The sequence below is a fragment of the Mastigoproctus giganteus genome, chromosome 6 (assembly GCF_048544385.1).
Source record: "Mastigoproctus giganteus isolate SK-2022 chromosome 6, ASM4854438v1, whole genome shotgun sequence".
Classification (NCBI taxonomy): Eukaryota; Metazoa; Arthropoda; class Arachnida; order Uropygi; family Thelyphonidae; genus Mastigoproctus; species Mastigoproctus giganteus.
In genome coordinates, this window is record NC_143580.1 from 57,275,389 (window position 1) to 57,296,566 (window position 21,178).

General features: G+C 35.5%; 1 protein-coding gene across 2 annotated transcripts in view; it reads right to left on the minus strand.

The window, feature by feature from the left end:
- The window catches only part of LOC150084315 (fibronectin type-III domain-containing protein 3A-like), a 441,928-nt gene that overhangs the window by 98,221 nt on the left and 322,529 nt on the right, over nt 1-21,178 (minus strand). For both annotated transcript variants that reach the window (XM_090375975.1, XM_090375974.1), the window contains exons 14-16: nt 19,574-19,660; nt 8,325-8,463; nt 5,522-5,587 (exon numbers count right to left, since the gene is read on the minus strand). In XM_090375975.1, the coding sequence (XP_090232101.1) occupies nt 5,522-5,587; nt 8,325-8,463; nt 19,574-19,660 (292 nt within the window). The remainder of the gene's footprint in view (nt 1-5,521; nt 5,588-8,324; nt 8,464-19,573; nt 19,661-21,178) is intronic.

Here is a 21,178-nt window from a genome sequence, read left to right on the forward strand (position 1 = left end):
AAGTGGATCTTCTCCTGCAAGTACAAAGAGATGTGTTGGTATGTTATGTCCAATGCAAGTCTGAGCAAGGAAAACCTCTTCATATCAGTCTTTTTTAGAAGCTGGAGTTCTGTGCCTGTGGTCAGGGTGTTATCTGTTGTAGTCTATTTATTTACCTGCTGTTGTTTTCTACAGCAGCATGCAAACTGTGGCAGCAATCACAGTGTACTAATGTAGAATTTCATTAAAGTTATAACTGTTAAGGGTAAATGGAAAATCTTTTGTTTTCATAAGGGTGGCTACAGTTGTCTCCGACAGTTTTTAAATTCTTTGCAGTGGGACCAACTAATGATGTTACCAAGAACAAATTCTAAATGGGAAGTATTCAGGAAAAAATCAGTTTTTTGTGAGTGAGTGCGTGCACAAGCGAGCAAGATGCTGCTTGTATTATGAGGCATAATTATAAAAAATGCCACTTCTGACCATGAGATGCACTGTTATGTTTCATATTGCTTGTTTACATTTATACCATTATTTCTCCAACTGAAATGGATTTATAAAATTGGATTGTATAAAAAATAGCAATTATGTTAATCTATAAAGAAAACATAACTGCAGTGTATGATAATAGTTCAGCTCCTGGCCACCTACTTAAAACATCCAAATGGTACATCAGCCAGAAAGAGCCATAAAGCTCTGTCTCAAAATGAAAACCAACAAATAGCAAGTGAAATGTTTTGCTCAATGGGCATGGTCATAAATATAAATAAAAAAAATAAAAAAAATTTTTACAAGGAGAGGGATAATACAGTTATTACTTTTAAAATATTCTAATGTAAAAAATTACATGAATATTAATTCGACATGAGATTATTCAAAATTCAATGTATTTCAAAGTTGCTATCATTCCCCAACCAATGATATATGTATTTTAGTATGAATTATTTCAAATATATCTGCAATGAAACCAACTATTGTCAACCACTGCTATAACAAAAAGAAATTTGCAACTGTACTGCACATAGTATCATTATACAATATGAAGCACCTATAAATTTCAAATTATTCACTTTTTCTATTCACTTCCCCAAGAACTGTGAGCCAAATCATAGAAAATCATGTAACTGTAATTTGTGCACCCATAACACAAGTAATGGGTGAACACCTAAACCTATTTGTTTACACCACTGAGAAGGATGGGGAATGCATAATTTCCCAAAGCAGATGCTGAGCATCGTCAAGTCATTTTGCTTGTACACACCCAGTTTGAGAGAATGATAATAAATGCTGTCCAGAGAGAGAGAGAGAACAAAAAAAGTTTATTTTTTCTTTTGAATTGTAGTAAATCCTCCAATTCAAAAGTAAAAATAAACTAACTATTCTTTATTTCTTAAGGAATTGACAACAAGGTGTGTAAAATCTTTTTAAATTTCTCACTCATAATAACAAAGGTCACAGTTCCAATTTTGCTGTCATAACAGTCATGCATTAAAACATCATTTAATTCGTCATGAGCTGTGCATAAAAACAAATGCTATGTTGTTCATTATGTATAATTCTGCATGCCTTCTAAAGAGAAATATCCATATTTTGGGATATTATTTGCTGTTTAATACTTGGTTAAAATGGTTAAAAGCATTAAAATGTGCATTTATAAAATTGGTACATTCAATTAAAATATGCTCAATGGATAAAATGGTATCACAATGCTCGCACACTGAAGGGGGGGGGGGGCATGTTAGCCCTCGGCATAAAGAATGTGTCAGATATGGAGCCGAGCAAGAACAATTTTTCCTTTACGAACCTCTGTGCAGACTACACTGCCATAGTTTGATCACAGGCTTAATCTGATATAGTTTGTTTGTTGCCTGCCTATGACACGTGTCTTGCCAGTGCAAATATATCTTATTATGGATTATTTGCCTGTAGTCTGTATAGGGGACTGAGAGGCCAAAATTATTCATGGGGGCTGCTGATTTTGCTGCATTATCGGCAAATTTATTTCTGATAATGCTGATGTGGCTGGGGCTCCAGCAGAAATGGATATCGAATCCACCTTCACAGAGAGAAAGCATTTCATCTGCTGAACCGAAGAGAGGGATGAATGAGTGGTGTATCTCATCACTAACAGAGGCTGTAATGCACTCAAAAAATTGGTATATATAATAAATGGTTGGCATTATCAGGTTCTCACGTTATCCAAGGCTAATTCAATAGCATGCAGCTCTGCTGTGTATATGCTGCATTCAGGGGGAATGTACTCAGAGTATGTTCTGAAAGGACAGCAGCAGATCCCACATGATTCTGACCTCAAGCCATTAGTGTATGCTGGAAAGAAGTCAAAATGTTCGGCCTAGTTTTCTGAATAGAGCTGAAGACAGATGGAAGATGGTGTATCAGACTTCATGCACTTCTTAAAGAGAAGTGATATATTGGTATTTGAGCATGCCAGGGCAGAAAGGGCTGCTTTGGTGATAGCACAACCTTGTCTACCGTGAGGTTAAACTCTACGAGTAGCTCTTGGACATGTATACCGGATAGACGGTTAGCACTCTGATGCGTGTTATAAAGATTTTCCCAACGTGGCTCAGAAACAGATGTACACATGGGGTGATTTGGCAAGGTGTTCAGCTTAAAAGCATATTGTAGAGACAACTGTTTTTACCGAAGCAACAAGGATGGTTGTTTTGCTTCGACATACAGACTTGGGACATATGTTCTAAATGCACCAGTAGCAATGTGAATAGCATGGTGGTGGATGGGATCAAGCCAACATATGATGCTATTCCTGGCAAATGCATACACTGGACACCCATAATCTAATTTTGACCACACAAGTACATGATACAAATGAAGTAACATGCACCGGTCTGCACCCCAACAGGTAAAAAAGAGCATGGAGAAGGTTCAGCCCTCTCATGCATTTGATGTGTAGCTGACGGACATGTCAACTTTTTGTAAAATATGACTCCTAAGAATTTCGTTTCCACTACTACTGCAATGGTGCTTTGTCCAAGTCTTAATATAGGTTTGGGATGAAGGCTGCACTGGCGGCAAAAATGGATGTAAACAATCTTCTCCAATGAGAACTTGAAACCATTGGCCGTTGCCCAGCAGTTAAGGCGATCAACGGCTTGTTGAAATTGTCTCTCTATAATTCTTATGTTGCATGATCGGGAAAAATTCTGAGATCATCAACATACAGTGCACTCTTTATAGTTGGAGAAGTTGTTCGGTAATAAAATTAACTTTAATGGTAAAAAATGTAACACTTAAAAAAAAATCCTTGGTGCTCTCCCCTCTTGTCAAAATAATTGAGAGAGAGGGTGGATCTACTTGAACTTGGAAAAATACAAGAAGATAAAGTTTTTAATAAAAACAGGAAGGTGACCTCTAAGACAAAAGTTGTAAATATCATTTAAAATACCAAATCTCCAATTTGTGTCATACGCTTCTTCCATATCAAAGAAGATTGACACCAGGTGCTCTCTTTTAAGGAAAGCATCTTGAATAGATATTTCTATTCTAATTAAGTAGTCCAAAGTGGACCTATTCTTTCGGAAGCTGTATTCAGTTCAGGAGAGGTCATTTGATTATAAGTACCATAAAAGACGAGTGCTGACCATTCTTTCCAGTAATTTACACAAGCAGCTAGTCAGAGCAATAGGGTAGTAATTTGTTGGAAGCTTTGGATCCTTGCTGGCTTAGCAAAAGCAAGAATAATTGCCTTGTTCCAGGCATCCAGAAACTGATGACTTATTTAGAGTATCTGAGTGAAAAGAGAGAAATAGATTGGTCATGTGGAATTAAATCTGCTTTTTGTGCACATAAATTAAATCACTATTTACAGAAGATATTACCCATACAGCTGCTTCAGAACATGTTCAATACTACTTTGCTGAGTTAAATTAAAAGACAAAAGATATAAAAATATTATCACATACTTCCACGTTCGAAGTGGAAGTTTAAATGTCCCAAAGATCAGCTTTTTTTTTTTTTTTTTTTTTTTTTTGTGCTATTTACAAGTAACATTTTCCTTTTAATAAGCAGCTTCCATCATTTCTTTTCATGACTGACAACTTAGTGTGTGTGTAAATATATATATATATATATATATAAACTATTTAATCATGTGCTTGATTACAGCTGTAAAATGTAATTTTAACATGTTAACTAAATTAACATTTTGCAGCTGTAATCAAACACATATTTCTCAGTTGTATTCAGATGATGAACATTATCTATTACTGTCAGCTATTCTAAGGCTGGTGATCTGCTCAAATAATGTAATTAATAAGAGCAGTTTCCACTTAGTTACAAAGTTTACTAAAAGTGATAATATATAAAAAAAAAAAAAAAAAAAAGAGATAAATGCCACCCTTTTTTTAAAAAAAAAAAAAACATATATATATATATATATCTATATAGAGATTACAAAGGCTTTAACATCAAATACCATCTTGAAACTATGCTCACTTGTGCTCTTTATCTCTATGTACAATTATATATATTTGTAAAATATACAAGAGAAGTTTACCTCAATATAGTACATAGAACACTTCCATATGATACTCTCCAGAAATTAAAATGAAAAAAATCGAAAAACTTACATTAGAGTAACAAATAAGTGGGCTTTTACACGCATGCGCGAAGACAAATAATCCCTATTTAAGTTTCATACTCACCCCTATTTGATTATTTTCATTCCTGTGATCAAGACATATGGTCGAAAAGCGCTGTCAAGTTCAGGAAGGAAAATTCGTTTTCCAATTTTTTTCGTTAATTGAGTTAAATTAATTTTTAATTGTGTTAAATTGATTTTCAATTATTTTTAAAAATTTTTAAATTATTTGTTACTCTAATGTAAGTTTTTCGATTTTTCTGTTTTAATTTCTGGAGAGTATCATACAGAAGTGTTCTACGTACTGAGGTAAACTTCTCTTATTGTTTTACAAATATTGATTTCAACGTAGAATGTATTGAGCATTACAGCTCTGGTTCATACTAACAATTATATATAATAAACAATGTAACACTCATTTTAACTTTTTAACATTTAGTTGAGGTCTAAATATTTTTATAAAAACCAAATTCTCTTTTTTCTTATCAATTCAAAATATTATGCTTTGTTATATTGGTATTATTGTGTTTTTCTAAATCTGTCATATGGTTCTCCCCTCAAAAGTATAATAAAGGAACATAAAAAGGGGTGTTCAATAAAGCAGCCTACTTAGCTACTAGATAGTTTCATGTAACTCTAGACTAAAATTGTATTCAGGTTCGCCACAAAATATCTGCATGATACAGTACACAAGAACCGTCTCACATAGCTCAAATGAATAAAAGCATGTGACATGGCAAGTCTGTCTCAAGGTTGTCAAACCAAAAAGGCAAACAACTGCAATATCTCATAGCAGTTAACATATTAATGTTCATTAATATACATTCGATGAATTATAATATTGCACACAAGTAATCCTAAGTGCCACCAGACAAAAATTTTTTTCTATTTTAAAAACATTGAATGACAAAAATTACTAACCTGCTCCTCTGTCTACTTCCAAAACGTATTTGGTAATGCTTGATGACCTACAGTCTTTTGGAGGATCTGTAAAATAAAAGACTTTTATAATGACTATACACTGTTTTATAAATAGGTTAACTATAAACACAAATTTCTTTAAGTTGATGTACAGCATGAGCAGGCAAACCAAGAATTATATGAAACATACATATAGCCCTCGATTTACGTCGGGGGTTAGGTTCCTCGGGGGACAGGCGCAAATGTAACTCTTTATATAATGGAGTCAATCGTAAATCACAGGGTTATGTTCCGGGCACCAAAAATTTTACCTACCACTTTGCACTGATTGTTTATTTTATTAGCATTCTTCATAGTTGTAATTGTTATTTGGTTTTTAGGAGCATTAGCAACTAAGGCCATATTGCTCCGGGAATATGCGGTGGTCATTTCCTGACCTTTCCGCATCCTCCGTATTTGGTGGTGATGGGCTCGAACCCTGGTCTAATCATAGTTGTAATAATAGTCGATGGAGGCATATTCATAGCCCTACACCATTAGGGCAGTTTTCATCAGATTCTATCCTCTGAATGCACTAGGATTCAATTAACTACTTTTGCCAGACATGGTGTGTCTTTATTCTATTAAATTAAAAACTTTATAACACGATTTATTAAGAGGACAATTAATAAAAAAAAAATTTTAAAAAAATGACAGCGTAATAAATTTCCAACTTGTGTAAATAGCGTAAACAACAACCAACTGAATGCTTCACCGCATGGACTTTATTACCCACATCCACGAGTGGTTACTTTGAGGGCGGGAATCTTTCTCGTCTCTGATACGAATGCGCTAATTGTTGATTGGCTCAGATTGTCCTAAATGATGTGAACTGTGCATGATACATAGCACAGTATGATGCTAATTAGAATTGCTGTTTAATAGAATTAAAATTCAATTCACAAATGTGATCACAATGACCCGTGCTTACTACACATCGTATATTAAACGGTGCTTTACTATGGTGAGTCCATCGTAATGTGATTTCATTGTATAGTAAACCAATTGTAAAGCGGGGGTCCATTGTATTTTTAACTATTTACATGAAACTTCGGATAATTGGGGCAGCTGCTTAATCGGGCCAAAATGCACTAGTGTCCTAAATAACCAGAATCGACTGTGTGTGTGTGTGTGTGTGTGTGTGTGTGAGTGTGTGTTTGTATATATATATATATATATATATGCGCACATGCACACACACGTTTATAAAATATAGAGGTTAACTCATAGCTTTTTATAGGAAGTTCTTCGGCCCGACACTCACATAAAATTAATCCAATTAATACATTATATAAAACTAAATTTATGACACGATATTATGGTTTAAAATTGTGAATGTATAAAGAGGTTTCTTAAAAATAATCCTGTATTCAATTTCCATAATCTACTCACTGCCAAAAGGAAGAGCAAAGCAAAGCCAATGCATATCAGCCCTCTAAAAACACTAAACCACCCAGCAATAATGGACTGGCAATTGAAGACAACTGTGAAATTTACTAAAATATTATAGACTAAACTTCTTAATAAGGGACAAAGTTATTTAGGGGTGGTCTGTGCTCACAAGAAATAAAATGACACTTAACAATCTCCACTCTCTCCAGTAGAGTGGAGATAATGTTTAGTAATGCAGGCTATTTACGTGAAATTTACGTTTTTATCTCACTTAGCTATATTGCATGAAACTGGGGGAAAAATGTAATAAATAAATAAATAAAATAATAATATTTTATAATAATAAGTATAATAATAATAAAAAATACCCTGACAATATAAGGCCTGTTCAAAAACATATCCTGGATACTACAATACAATGACAATAAACAAACTTATGGGAAAAGGAAAATTAATTCCTTTGAAATAATCCTTCTGAGGTTATGCACTTAGTCCAATGATTTTTTTCACTCTCAGAAGAACTTCTGAAAAACTGATTCAAAAAACAAAACCAGCTTTCCAGAAGTGCTTCTAAGAATGGGGAAAAGAAATCAAAGCTGGGCCATCATATTACACTTTAATGTTTGTACATCATCAAACTGATATCCTTTCAGGCCCCCCCCAGGAAACAGAGTCTCATGGAGCCACAGCTGGTGAATACAAGATTGCTACGCTTAAATAATTTCATATTTTGCCAAAAACCTCTGTAGAAGTAGCTATGAATGCAACATTATTGTGTGCGGAGATGGGGGGAACCCCTGGTACCGTCAGACAATTAACACAGTATATTATTGTCGTGTAGCAACCAATTTTTGGAGTTCCACTTTTCTCCTACAATTTCATTAACAGTTAATCCTCAATCATTTTGCACCAAAGTTTACACTTGAAACACAATTTCATCATTTTCTGAAGGTGAGGGCCATCAAGATCAAAGACCACTTTTTGAGAGGCTTCCTACCCTCTTTGAACTGGCACCAGTCAAAAACTTGTGTAAAGTCCATTTCTGAGTCCCTGTATACTATTTCAAACACTTCACTTGTAGTTTTCAATTTTAAAGTAAAATTTAACACTTACATTATTCAGTGCAATCCAATATTCTGAAATACAACAAGATGTGAAAACATAACTTCATCATCAGCTGAAAAATAATAGACTGGTGAAAGTGAACAGCCTTCTGTATGGAGGTACAGAAGTACAACCTTCTGTAAGCTCTGCTGTCTTACCCTTAAATAATGATCATAATCCAAATACTTTCCATAAAGACAATTATAGATTACACTGCATATGAGGACAAATACTATATGGCATAGAACAAGAAAAATGTGCATCTTACCCCACACTACTCTGAAACAAGAAGCATGAATCCGACCCTTGGGAAGTGGCTTATTAGGACAGCTAAGTTTATCTGGCAATGTACAAAATGATACAACTCTGCTCCAAGGACTGGATCCTTCCTCATTACTGGCACATAACTACCAAAGAGACAAAAAAAAGACAACAAACTATAAAATTCACTCCACAGTTACACATATCACGATACAATTTATATAAAAAAGAGATAGACAGATAGTAAAATACAATTAGTACAAAGCATGAGTTGGATCATTTTAAATCTTTTTTTTATTGGCTAATATTAATTTTTCTAGTTCTGCTTAATTATTTTTAAATAAATAAATTTATTTATCCAAAAATTAAATAGTAAGCAGAAAGTTAGATGATATTTATTACACCTCATTCAGAAATAGAATACGAAAAAATACATGTTTAAAAGATTGAATAATTAAAATGCAGATTTGATGTGATATGACACAATGGCAACATGGGCCATAATGTACCCCAAGTAGAAAAGTATAAAAACATTAAGTCACTGGAAACCCATAAACAATTACAATGTAGAAATGCATATAAATCAACAGTCAGCAGGCAAACAGAGGACAAGATGTATACAATAACTATTTGAACATATTTATACAAGTTTAAAATGCAAAAATTGAAAATTTTCAGACATGTCTCTGTCAGATAAAATCTGAATGACTCTCAGCTAGATGATTAAAAGCACTAAAGTATAAAAAAAATTCAATGATAAAATTCGCGCATTTAATAAAAATGTTAAAATAGTGTCTCTGTGCTCACACCACAACAGAAAAGAATAAGTAAGATGGCTGTGTTCCATGCAGAGCCAAGTTAGACCAAGTTTCTCCTTATAATCTGTGAGCAGACTACGTTTGCAATAATTCAATTACAGGCTTAATCTAATGTAATTTGTTTGAAGCCTGCCATGCCACGAGTGTTACCATTTGCACTGTGTATGTGTGTGTGTTGTTTGGTTTTTAGGAGCATTAGCAACTAAGGCCATATTGCTCCGGGATATGCGGTGGTCATTCCCTTGACCTTTCCGCATCCTCCGTATTTGGTGGTCATGGGCTCAAACCCCGGTCTAATCGTGTGTGTGTGTGTGTGTGTGTGTGTGTGTGTGTGTGTGTGTGTGTGTGTGTGTGTGTGTGTGTGTGTGTGTGTGTGTGTGTTAGTGGCAAAGAAGCTGCAATGGCCATAGAGTGCCTATTTATGGGAATGAGCTAGAAAATAACTAAGTGTAACCACTTCATTTTATTTGTTTCAGAAAACAGAAAACTGCATTAATGTTTGCTTGTCACCAATGATATTCTGCAGCAATTGGTTCTTGAAGATTAACCAGAGAACAAAGAACTGAAGTTCTGTCCTACTGATAGTGGGGCAGTCAATCAGAATACGTTTGGCTGTTAGATGTACTGAACAGTGTGGACATTGTGGAGAATCATTGCCTGTGAATAGATGGAACCGTACTTGCGAGTCATATAAGTATATCCTATTCTAGCCCATGCGAGCATCACTTCTCATTGCACTGTCTGAATGCTAGAGTGCCCAAGTTTTGGGTCCTGTTTCAACTGATAAAGCATATTACTGGTTTGAGTGTGCCAGGGCTCTATCCACTGTGCAAGGCATGCTGCTTCTATAATGATAGTCAGAGGCTGGAATAGGGACAGAGGTTAAATCTAAAGTTGATGGACTTTTAGCAGCTTTTATCAGCCAGTTCATTCCCCTTTATCCCTAAATGTGCTGGGATTCAACGAAAGGTCACTAATTGATGACGTTCTACAATTTACAACAGCAAGCTCTGGTTTAAAACAGGGTGAACCATAATTATAGGAGGGATTTTGCATTGCCGTGACTGAGTTGAGAGAGTCAGCGTAAACTATATACAAGGGCTGTTTAATCAAGAATGTTCATAATTTTTCATGAACAACCATACTGCTTGCTATTTCTAGCTGAGGTGCAGAATTTAAGGCCAAAGCAAGCTGCATCACATAGCAACTGCACAGTTGAATCATGTGCACATGTAACCTTGGCAGGTGGTCAAGTTTATGCCTGTTCTGTTCAATTTCACTTTGGTAACAATGGATATGGCATGTAAGAAACAGTATCCTACTCTCAAATTTTGTTACTGTCTAAAGTAAACATCAGCTGAAGCATATGAAATGTTAAAGAGGCTTATCATGAATCTATGCTTCCATATAGCACAGCTCACAGGTGCTCTTTAAAATGTTTAAAGATGGATGTGATTCAATCACAAAAATTGGTGGTCCTGGAGCTCCAACCACTGTTGTCACTAGGGAAACATAAACACTGCTTCTGTAATCATGAGGGGAGATCATCATATAACAGTAAGGCAACTGGCAGAGATGTTGAGCATATCGGTAGGAAGCACACAGTATTCTCCATGATCATTTGCATATGATATGTTTTGTGCTTGCTGAATTCCAAGACTACTCACACCTGAACAATAGCAAGTTCATATGTAGGTTTGTCAGGTGCTGCAATTGATGGTTATTGAAGATGGTGAGGTTCTGCACAAAGTGATAATGGGGGAAGAGATGTGGCTTCATCAATTCAACCTAGAAAGTAAACAACAAGGCTTTGGTTGGAAGTCTATGTCATCACCAATACTGGAAAAAAAAAAAAAAAAAAAAAAAAAAAGTGTTGCTTCTACAGGAAAGGTTATGTCATCTCCATGTTTTTTTTTTACATTCAAGGAATGGTTTATCAGCATGTGCCACATCATACAACTGTTATGGGACCTTACTACAGAACCGTATTGCACACTTTACAGGATTGTATTTGTCACAAAAGAACACAACTGCATGCAAGTGGATGAATGCGGCATCACAACAATGTGAGACCTCACATTGCTCATACTGACATCAAGTACTTAGCCAACATTAATGTCAAGTGTGTTTCCTGTCTGCCCTACAGCCCTGACCTTGCACCCTGCAATTTTTTTTTCCCCAAAATTAAAGGAGGAGCAAGGAAAATGTTTCCAGTCGTCAGAAGTAGTTGTAAAGATATCAGAGGTATTTCTCAAACACATATTTAAAAATGGTTTCCACCAAGTTTTTGAAGAATGCCAGAAGCGTTGGGGCAAGTGCATTTCATCAAATGGGGAATACCTTGAAAAGGACCATCAAAATATGAATGATTAATAAAGATATGTTATGGAAAAAAAAATTATGATCATTCTTTATTGAAGAGCCTTCATATTTTGTAGAGAAGTAAAGATTCAGATTTTTGAAAGCTAATTTTATTACATGTAGTTTTGCTGAAAAGCTGCTATACTCAGGTGGAAGGGAAGCTGGAATTATAGCAGAGAGAAACACTGCTGCTGCTCCAATGGTTGAATGTGATTTAGAGCCATCAGTATACATATTGGCCAGAAAAAAACATAGTTCTGAATATGGCTTGCATGGAACTGCCTCTACTTCATGTTGATTGCCAGTAGAAGTTTCTTTCCCAATTGATGAAAATAAATATCAGAGGTCAGTTGAGGAATTGGAGTCCAAGGTGACCGAGAGTAATTCATTATCTGTTGACTATTGAAATTGGGAACATTCAAAATCTGTGTTAGTTTAAGAAGATGCAGACCCACTATTCTTATTTTATTATTTTTTATTTCTATAGAGGTTTTAGTGGTGGATTGGAGAAATATGGCTAAATAGGACGCATAGAGCAACTTTGTATTTTGGTGTGTACTTAAGTAGCAGTATTTTTCTGCAGAGGTACAGGGGGGAGCGCAAGCTTCAATTCATTGACTATGAGTCAGAGATGTTCTGAAAGCACCAAGTAAAATCCGCACTGCATTGTGCTGCATACATTAAGACAGCATAGTACACTCCTTCATGCAGAATCATAGATTACAGCACCATAATCAAAATGGGATCTAATCAGTGCTCTATATAAGAGTAGAAGGGAGGCATGATCTGCTCCTCAATTATAGGGCAGGTAAAGCTCTTAGCATGTTCAGCTTTTTGAGACAGGCAGTACGTACAAATTTAATGTATTCAAAGTTTAACTTAGTGTCAATGATTTTTTGAATTAAGATTAATTCCAAAAATCTGATATTGTGGACTGGGATGGTAAGATTTGACATCTGAAGTTCAGGATCTGTATGCTATTTACGTTATCTGTAAAAGTGAATCGCAACAGTTTTATGTTGTGAAAGATTATAACCACTGAGCAATGTCCACTTTTGTACTTTATTCAGGGATATCGGCAGTTGTTGTTCAATAGATCTAATGTTCTGAAAAGGTTAGAAAAATTTGCAAAAGAGTTCCTTTAAATTTCTTGCCAGTAGCCTATGAGAACATAGGGGGAGTTACATATCAGGCAATTACACTTGCCTGATATGAGAACATATCAGGCAAGTGTAATTCAAGGTCTTGGTAGATTTGGCTGCAATATCAGTCAGATCAACAAGACAAATCACTTTCCCTAATCCCAACATGACTGGAAATCAGGAGACTTATTCTGTGTCTTTATTGCTGCTGTGCATTCTGTATTTCTGCATGGTTTTGAAAAATGTGGAAACCAGGAAAATGTTTTTGGAATTGCAACTGCACAGAAAATACTGTCAGTAATGTAAGTCACTGCATCGTTGATAAACAGGTGATTGACTGCAGTGATATAAAAATGTGAGAGACATTGAAAGCCATTCTAGTCAGCCTGATCAATCTTCCACTACAATAGTCTAAAAGGGAGACATGATCTCCACCTAAATGTTTAATAAAGGAACGAGAGGAGAGCAAATAGAAAGATTAATAGCAGAAAGCATCCAGGTAGGCATAGGAAAGGTGTTGCTTCCACATTTAAAAGGAGGAAATCATTGTCAGTATGCTCAATAATACAACTCCTCACTTTAATGTATGTCCACTGAAATCTCCTAATAATAAAACAGGGGAAGGCAACTGCATTACAACATCTTCAATGCCTTTCTGGGGTATGTCATTCCCAGGAGACAAATAGAGGGAATAAAGTGTTAGTGAAAACCTGACTATAAGTTTAATTGCAATTGCAGCTGCAGTACTGTATCATGTTGGCAATGAGTTGCAAAGGCTGGACTAGGAGTCTGACCAGAAGGATAGCAATCCCCTCCATGAGCAGAGTCATCCTCAATTCTATCCTTGCAAATAATAATATTATTCTAGAAAGGCTGTTGATATTGGTATTGATATTGTTATTTCCAGCGCAAGGCCCTCTAGGGCATATTGCACCTGTCAACGAGACGGAAGTCAGACATATAAGAATAGTCAGAGATGATCATATAGCTGTATCTGTTTTAGGAAACAGAAAAATTCAGGGAGATTTGCATCATTGCCTGTGAATACTAATATGACAAAGTGTTCAAGGTTCTTCAAGATTTCATAGAAAACGTGATGAGGCTTTTCAGGCATGTGTACAAGGAGGTGCAAGGAAAATCAGCACAAGGGCAATTTAGGCCCTTGTGCCTATTCAAATATTTGGAACGGTGTCGGAATTTGCTTTATTTGATATTAGATATATTCATAAAGTCTGATTTATTTAAGATAAGCAATGAGTCATCCAGATTGGCATTGTTTCCCAATAGGTGAGTTAGTGATAAAGGTTCTTGCATTTGTGTCAGAGAGAGGAAGGTAGTATTTCTGATGTGGGAAAAATACGAAGAGTCTAAGAGGATATGCCAAACTGTAAGTTGTGATGAAAAATGTATGCACAGTGGAGGATCAAAGCCTGTGAACAGAAAGACGTGCGTCACGTCTGTGCCCTAAGCATAATCTTGCCAATATTACTTCTTCGTACTATTTTTTCTGAAGCTGGAGTTCCATAGTTGTGGTTCATGTTTAATTTCAAATAATTTATTGTTCGTATGTGTCTTCCAAATGTTTAACCACTGTTCTCTACATATGTCTCTTATGAATGCTGAGGGGAATAAATTCAAATTAAGGAAAGACAGTTGTAGAATAGATGTGCGGAAATTTGCCTTTAGCCAGTGGGTAATTGACTGCTGGAACAAATTTCTATCTGTCGTAATGGAAGATGATAGCTTAAATAAATTCAAGGAGGAACTGGACAAACTTTTAGAAGGAATGGATGCGTGAAATGGTATTTTATTTAGTTATTTTATTTTTTATTTTTATTTTTTGGCTGATGCTACATAAGCTTGCTTTCTTGCACCACATGCCTCTACTACTACATGTGTTAGGAAATCTATATAGAGTACTTTGGTAAGATGGAGGTGCACTGCTGTTTGGATGTTTGGCTGCCTGGTCTTATGTTTTGTTACCTGTGATGCCAGCATGCCCTGGAATCCAACAGAAGCTTATAGTATGATTCAGACGAGACTGAATTTCATTTACTATGGGATGTGGGGTTTAGAATTTATTAATTATTGTGGACAGCACACTCATGGGGTCTGTATATATTAAACTCTTGGTGTTGAGACAGATATATGGACAAATTAGGACAGGATTCTCAACTATGGATCACCTTCATGTAATATCACAGCTAATGGAGAAAGCAAATGAACATAAAACACCATTATGCCTGGCATTTGTGGATTATGAAAAGGCATTTGACTCCATACAGCATAAGGCAATGTTTCAGGCACTGGAAAGACAAGGCATAGATACCCCATATATTATGATTTTGAAGAAAATATATGAGAGTGCTACCTCCTTTATTAGACTAGACAAAGACAGTAGCAAATTTAAAATCGAGAAAGGAGTTCGACAAGGAGACAATATCTCCGAAGCTGTTTACTGCTGCCCTTGAGGAAGCTTTCAGAAGATTAGACTGGTCGCAGAAAGGAGTCAATGTGAATGGAGAGTACCTAAACCATTTACGATTTGCAGATGACATTGTGGTCATAAGCCATGATCCCAAAGAATTAGAGGAAAATCTTAATCAGTTATGCACAGTTAGTAAGGATTTTGGATTAAAGATGAATATGGCTAAAACAAAAGTAATGATGAACAAGTATGCCACGGAAAGGAAAATAATGATTGAAGGAGCAGTAATTGAAAAGGTGGAGTCATATACTTAACTGGGACAAGTTATTAGCTGTAATAATGATAAATGGCTGGAAGTCAAGAGAAGAATAAATTTTGGATGGATAGCATTCAGGAAATATAGTCACATACCGAAGAGCAATATCCCAGTTTGTCTGAAACGTAAAATAATGAATCAATGTATACTTCCCACCATGACTTATGGAAGTGAAACTTGGGCACTCACAAAAAGAATGGAAGAGAAGCTGAGAACTAAACAGCGAAGAATGGAACGAATTATATTGGGAATCAGACTGTTAGATAAAAAGAGAAACACATGTATTAGGCAGCAAACTTAAGTAAAGGACATTCTTATCAAAACTAAAATGGTCTTGGGCAGGACACATAGCTTGAAGACATGACAGATGGACTAAGAAAATAACAGAATGGTATCCAAGAGGAGCTAGAAGAAAACCTGGAAGACAAAGGCAGAGATGGATAGATGAAATTCATGAGTTTTTGGGTAGTAAATGGATGGCCAGTGCTCAAAACAGAAGGAGCTGGAAAGTTGCTGGAGAGGCCTTCATCCTGCAGTGGATTGAAAATGGCTGATGATGATGTTGAGACAGATATTGATGTTGTCTATAGCTTGTTGGATCAGTTCTGCAGTATAACTGCTATATTCACTGCTGTTGATATATGGACAAATTAGCTACTGTGGCCATAATGCACCTTTCCAATATTTTTTTTATGATTTGCATGTCTTTCCTTGCTGTTGTCTAATTTCACTAAAGTGTTGTATAAGTTTTAAGAATGGAAAAATATCAACAATAACTCATAATACATGCTGCAAAGTCACAATGTCATGCTTAGGCAGGAAGGATGAAAATGCTATTTGAAATGGCTGTTTATAGAGTACAGACAAAAATAACATGGCAGCCAAAGCACAGAGATGAGTCTTTCTATGCAAGTAGAGACATACGAGTAACAAAATATCGGAAAGGTGCATTATGGCCATATGATAATCATAGACGATACAACAGGAAGTGTTACTTCTTCTTGTATCTTCTATGATCTGATTTGTATGAGTACAAGATTTCCAGTACAGTAATACCCTGACTTACGTGAACTCGGAGTTATGCGGTTCTTGATTTTTTCGTTTGGTGTATATCTAAAATTAGCTTACCAGTGATTTGAAAGTCAAATCATAAAGCTTGGGTGACAGCTTCCGTTTTTGAGGACTGGTTTGGTCACCACTTCATACCCGAAGTCGAACATTACTGCAAGTCTAAACAGATTCCATTTAAAGTGATGCTTCTTATTGACAATGCACCCGGTCACCCTCCTGCCACTCTAATTAATTTCGACCCACGTGTGAAAGTTGTGTTTTTGCCTCCAAACACAACCAGCTTGCTTCGACCGATGGACCAGGGAGTCATCAAAACATTCAAGGCTGACTACACGAGGCATTCGTTTGCACGTCTGAATGAAATTATGAGACAAAATAGTGAGATATCTGTTAAAGACCTTTGGAAACAATTCAATGTTTTAGATGCCGTAAGATTCATTGAAGAATCTTGGGATGAAATTCACAAAAAAACATTGAATGGTGTCTGGAAGAAACTTTGTCCATTTTTTTTTTTTTTTTTTTTTTTTTTTCAAAAATGAGACGAAACCAATGCCAGAAACTGATCATGTCGCTCATGTGATAGAAGAAGTTGTTAATCTTGCCAGGCAATTAGATTTGGAAGTCAATGGTGATGATGTCAACGAGCTGTTGGATTCACATATTCAGGAGTTGTTGTTGTTATTTGGTTTTTAGGAGCATTAGCAACTAAGGCCATATTGCTCCGGGGGATACGCGGTGGTCATTCCCTGACATTCCCGCATCCTCCATATTTGGTGGCTCATGGGCTCGAACCACGGTCTAATCAAGAAGCATGTGCTACGCACTGTTGCTCCTGCCCACCTGGCTACGGAGGCGCCCATAGTCAGGAGCTGACAATGAATGAGCTCATAGAGATGCATGAGCAAAACGTCACTGAAATATCCGACACTTCAGACCCAGTTCCACCAGAAAAGCACATGACAATTGCAAGCTTGACAGAAGGTCTCAGATCAATTGAAAAGGGCTTAAAAATTTTAGAAAATATAAGACTCCAACGAAAACACATTACAGCTACAAAGCAAGGAATAAAAAAAATTATTAGCTTGCTACGAAGAAATTCTGCATGAAAAAAAGAAGGCGCTGTGTCGTCAGATGAATTTGTTAGATTTTATGAAGCCATCGACATCGAAATAACTTTTTTACCTAACTCAAATTTATTTTTGTAATACATATTTTGTATTAATATGTATAAAGAACTGCAATTTTATTAAATATTTTTTTTCTAAACTAGTGTTTTTGTTAGTCCTTGGTCCCAATTAAACAAAATTTATATGTATTTATATGCAAAGTTGTACCCCGACTTATGCGAATTCGACTTAAACAATTTTCGTCGGACCCACCTATCACGTAACTTTGGGGTATTACTGTATTGTAATTCTGGTTTAAATTGAATAAGTTGTTTATTGGTTTGATTCTGGCATATCTACTGCTAAATGATCTTTTGAGTATGTAGTATTCTGAGCTTGTAGTTGGCATATGGGACACTAACAGTTTCACCAATAGGGCTTATTACAGTTCTAGCAGCCTGATCAGCAAATTAATTTTCAGTGATTGATGTGTCCCAGAATCTAGCATAGTTTGACATCTTGGTGTTTTTTCTAGAGTTCCTTAAGGACAAGCTGTATTTTTCTTATCAGGGATTGTGATGATGTAAATTCTGTCTGTGAAGCCCAAAATACACTTTTTTCAAATCTAGATAAGATACACTGTATGAAATTGATAGCAAAATTAACCTGATCTCTGATCTATGGCTATTTGCATGGCACATAGCTCAGCAAAGTATACACTACATTCAATCAGAAGGTTGCCATGATATGATTTGATATGAACTGCAGCTGCAACAACTTCGTGATCAGATATGGAATCATCTTCTACAGATTAGTATTGGCCATATAGTACAAGAAAGCCACAACTTTTGCTGCACGCTGGCCAAAATAATAAATAAAATGAAATAAAATAAAACAAAAATAATAAAAAATTAAAACTAACATATGGGTTAGTGCAAAAGCATCATTTTAACATAGCCATCTACCAAAGTAGTTAAATTAATTAATTAAATTGGCATCGTTTTGGTTATATCTCATATTGTGAATGCCTTCGCAATGAGTCGCCATGGTAGTGTACTACCTCGAATATGTAACACATCGCCAGTGGAGAAGACTACTGTTACTTATTCTCAGCGGATACCACCACCCAGATGGCACCGTGTCAAAGCTTGTTGGCTTCTCCTCAGTGGGTGGGCAGATACCCTGGTGTTGCAACAGTGACAACTCAGTTATGAAGTAATACAATACCAGGGAAACTCTTTGTGGACCTCTCACTGATACCTGTCTACACAGCTTGTAGAACTTCACATCCATACTGTAATGTATATCCAAGTATCTCTGCTGTAAATAGGTTTTATATTTCAGCAGTCATTTGAATTATAAATACCAAATGTCAGAGTCCCAGGGTCTCACAACACATACTCCACAACATAATTTTGCCTCCATCAGCATACAGCACCTTTAAAAAAAAAAAAATTTTATGACTTCATAGTTTGTGTTGTTTTCCCCATTCCTTGATCCTGATCTGCATGATGCAACTGAAACCAACATTTAAGATATCCCATTTTTACTGTCCAGTTCACATAATATTTGGCCTGCTTCTGATTAGGTTGTTTATGAGTGCCACAACAGATAAATTATGAGGCATCAGTATATTGTGTTTAAGGACTGCATATTTCATGGGCGATTTGCCTGTTTATAGGATGAAAGGGGAGGAGGTCTCAAGTTTCCAGCTATATGGCCCTCACTCAAGACTAGTTTGACTGTTCTAATGTAAACAGGACCAGGGGCTTTTTTTGTAGATGATATCAAAGAACGGCAATAACAGTCACTATACTAGCCATGAAAATAGCTCACCAGCAGTATTTTTTTGTGCTGACTGCTTTGAATTGATGCATATGGAAATGTTAGCATGACCATTAATTATTGTTCCACACTGAAAAATCAATCGAGACATATCAATTTTCCATTTTACTGTCACAAATATACCATAACCTGTGCACTGAACATATTTCTAAAGTGAACACACACTTACCCGAAACCTATATTCTGTGTTTCCGCGAAGACCACTGTGGATGTAAGATGTCTCTCTTCCATTATACACCGATAAGAAACCATGCCTCTGAAATAACCACATAAACACATAAAAAAAACCACACTCTGCAAATCTTGTATAATACACTATTTTTCTAATAAATCACTTAATTTCACAAGTAAAGATAACATAGAGAATATTCCATAAGTAAAGGGTAGTGGTCAACAAGGTTTCTGATGATAGAACCAAGTAGGTTGAACAGTTCCTTCAATTTTTTAAAGAATAATGGATTTTCCTTCTTGGAAACATATTTTGATTAAAAATTATATTAATAACTTTAGGTCAACCTGTGGATAAATGCAATCATTTCTAAAGAGTAAAAGTCCAATGGTGGGATGATGCTATTCATGACTAAACATGAACCAAAAAAGGATTTCAAATGCGTTAGATATAGAAATATGATGTTTCTGTAACATCATAATTATATCCCATTTCTACATCTACCACTCAATAAACTTTGAGATAATTTTATATTTTTGAATTATCCTGTACAGTTAGACTTGAAGAAACAAATTATAAAACTATTGCCTAACAGATGTTCCAAACAAACTAAATCCTGTTCAATTACTTGCATGGAAGTCTTCTTCCAAAGCTCATGGAGTTTTTAGGTAATAAAAAAGTAAGAAACTACAAACTAGTGGGAAAAATTGTTGCTTAACTATAAAAAACAAGTCTGCTAGATGTTTCAAACAACATACTTTGTATCTGTCCCCCACCCCCAATATTAACAGCATCTTACTTAGAGAAATGCAGGTTACAATAAATGGCATAAAAAAAAAATATATATATATATATATATATATTTTCTCTCTATTCTCTCTATTATATAAGCTGGTTAAGCTTGCATTATGTCAGTGGTGTGGCTCTGATCTAGAGTGCTGTCTGTTCTATAGATTATTTTTCGCTGCATAAGGACCACCGCCATGCAAATCCTTTGCATTGGTTGATCTATCGGAGAATGGAGGTGTGGTTTGGTTCTTCGATATTTCCGCCTTTGCGATGATTTGTATGACGATTGAAATGCAGCGATTCCATGACCATTATTGGCCTCGTGGTCCTCTGTCAATATGGGACATGATGGTCAGTCTATTATTTTGATATTTTAGTTTTTTGGTAGTTTCTTTAACCCTTTTTTGGTGATATTTCACGTATTTTGGAAATGGTACCTTCGAGGGGGTTCCGCTAAATTATGTATAATTGGCATTATTTTAAATTTACATCATGTTTTATTAATTGGGTTTAATGACCTAATTGACTAAATTATATAGGGGATTATCGACTACCTTTTGTCCTACTACCGCTACTTTCCCTTCCCTGTTTGTTTATTTTATATTATTTTACGTTTTGTTTCGCTCTGCATTATTGCCGTACTACTGGCTGATGTTTTTATTTTAAATATCATATTTATTTTAATTATCAGATATAATTAGGCATCATGTGGAGGATGTGCATTTGCTGCCTCTAATGATAGCTACATAGCTATATTTATTTATTTTTATCAATTTTGTCTAACTTTTACCTCACATAATATATATATATATATAT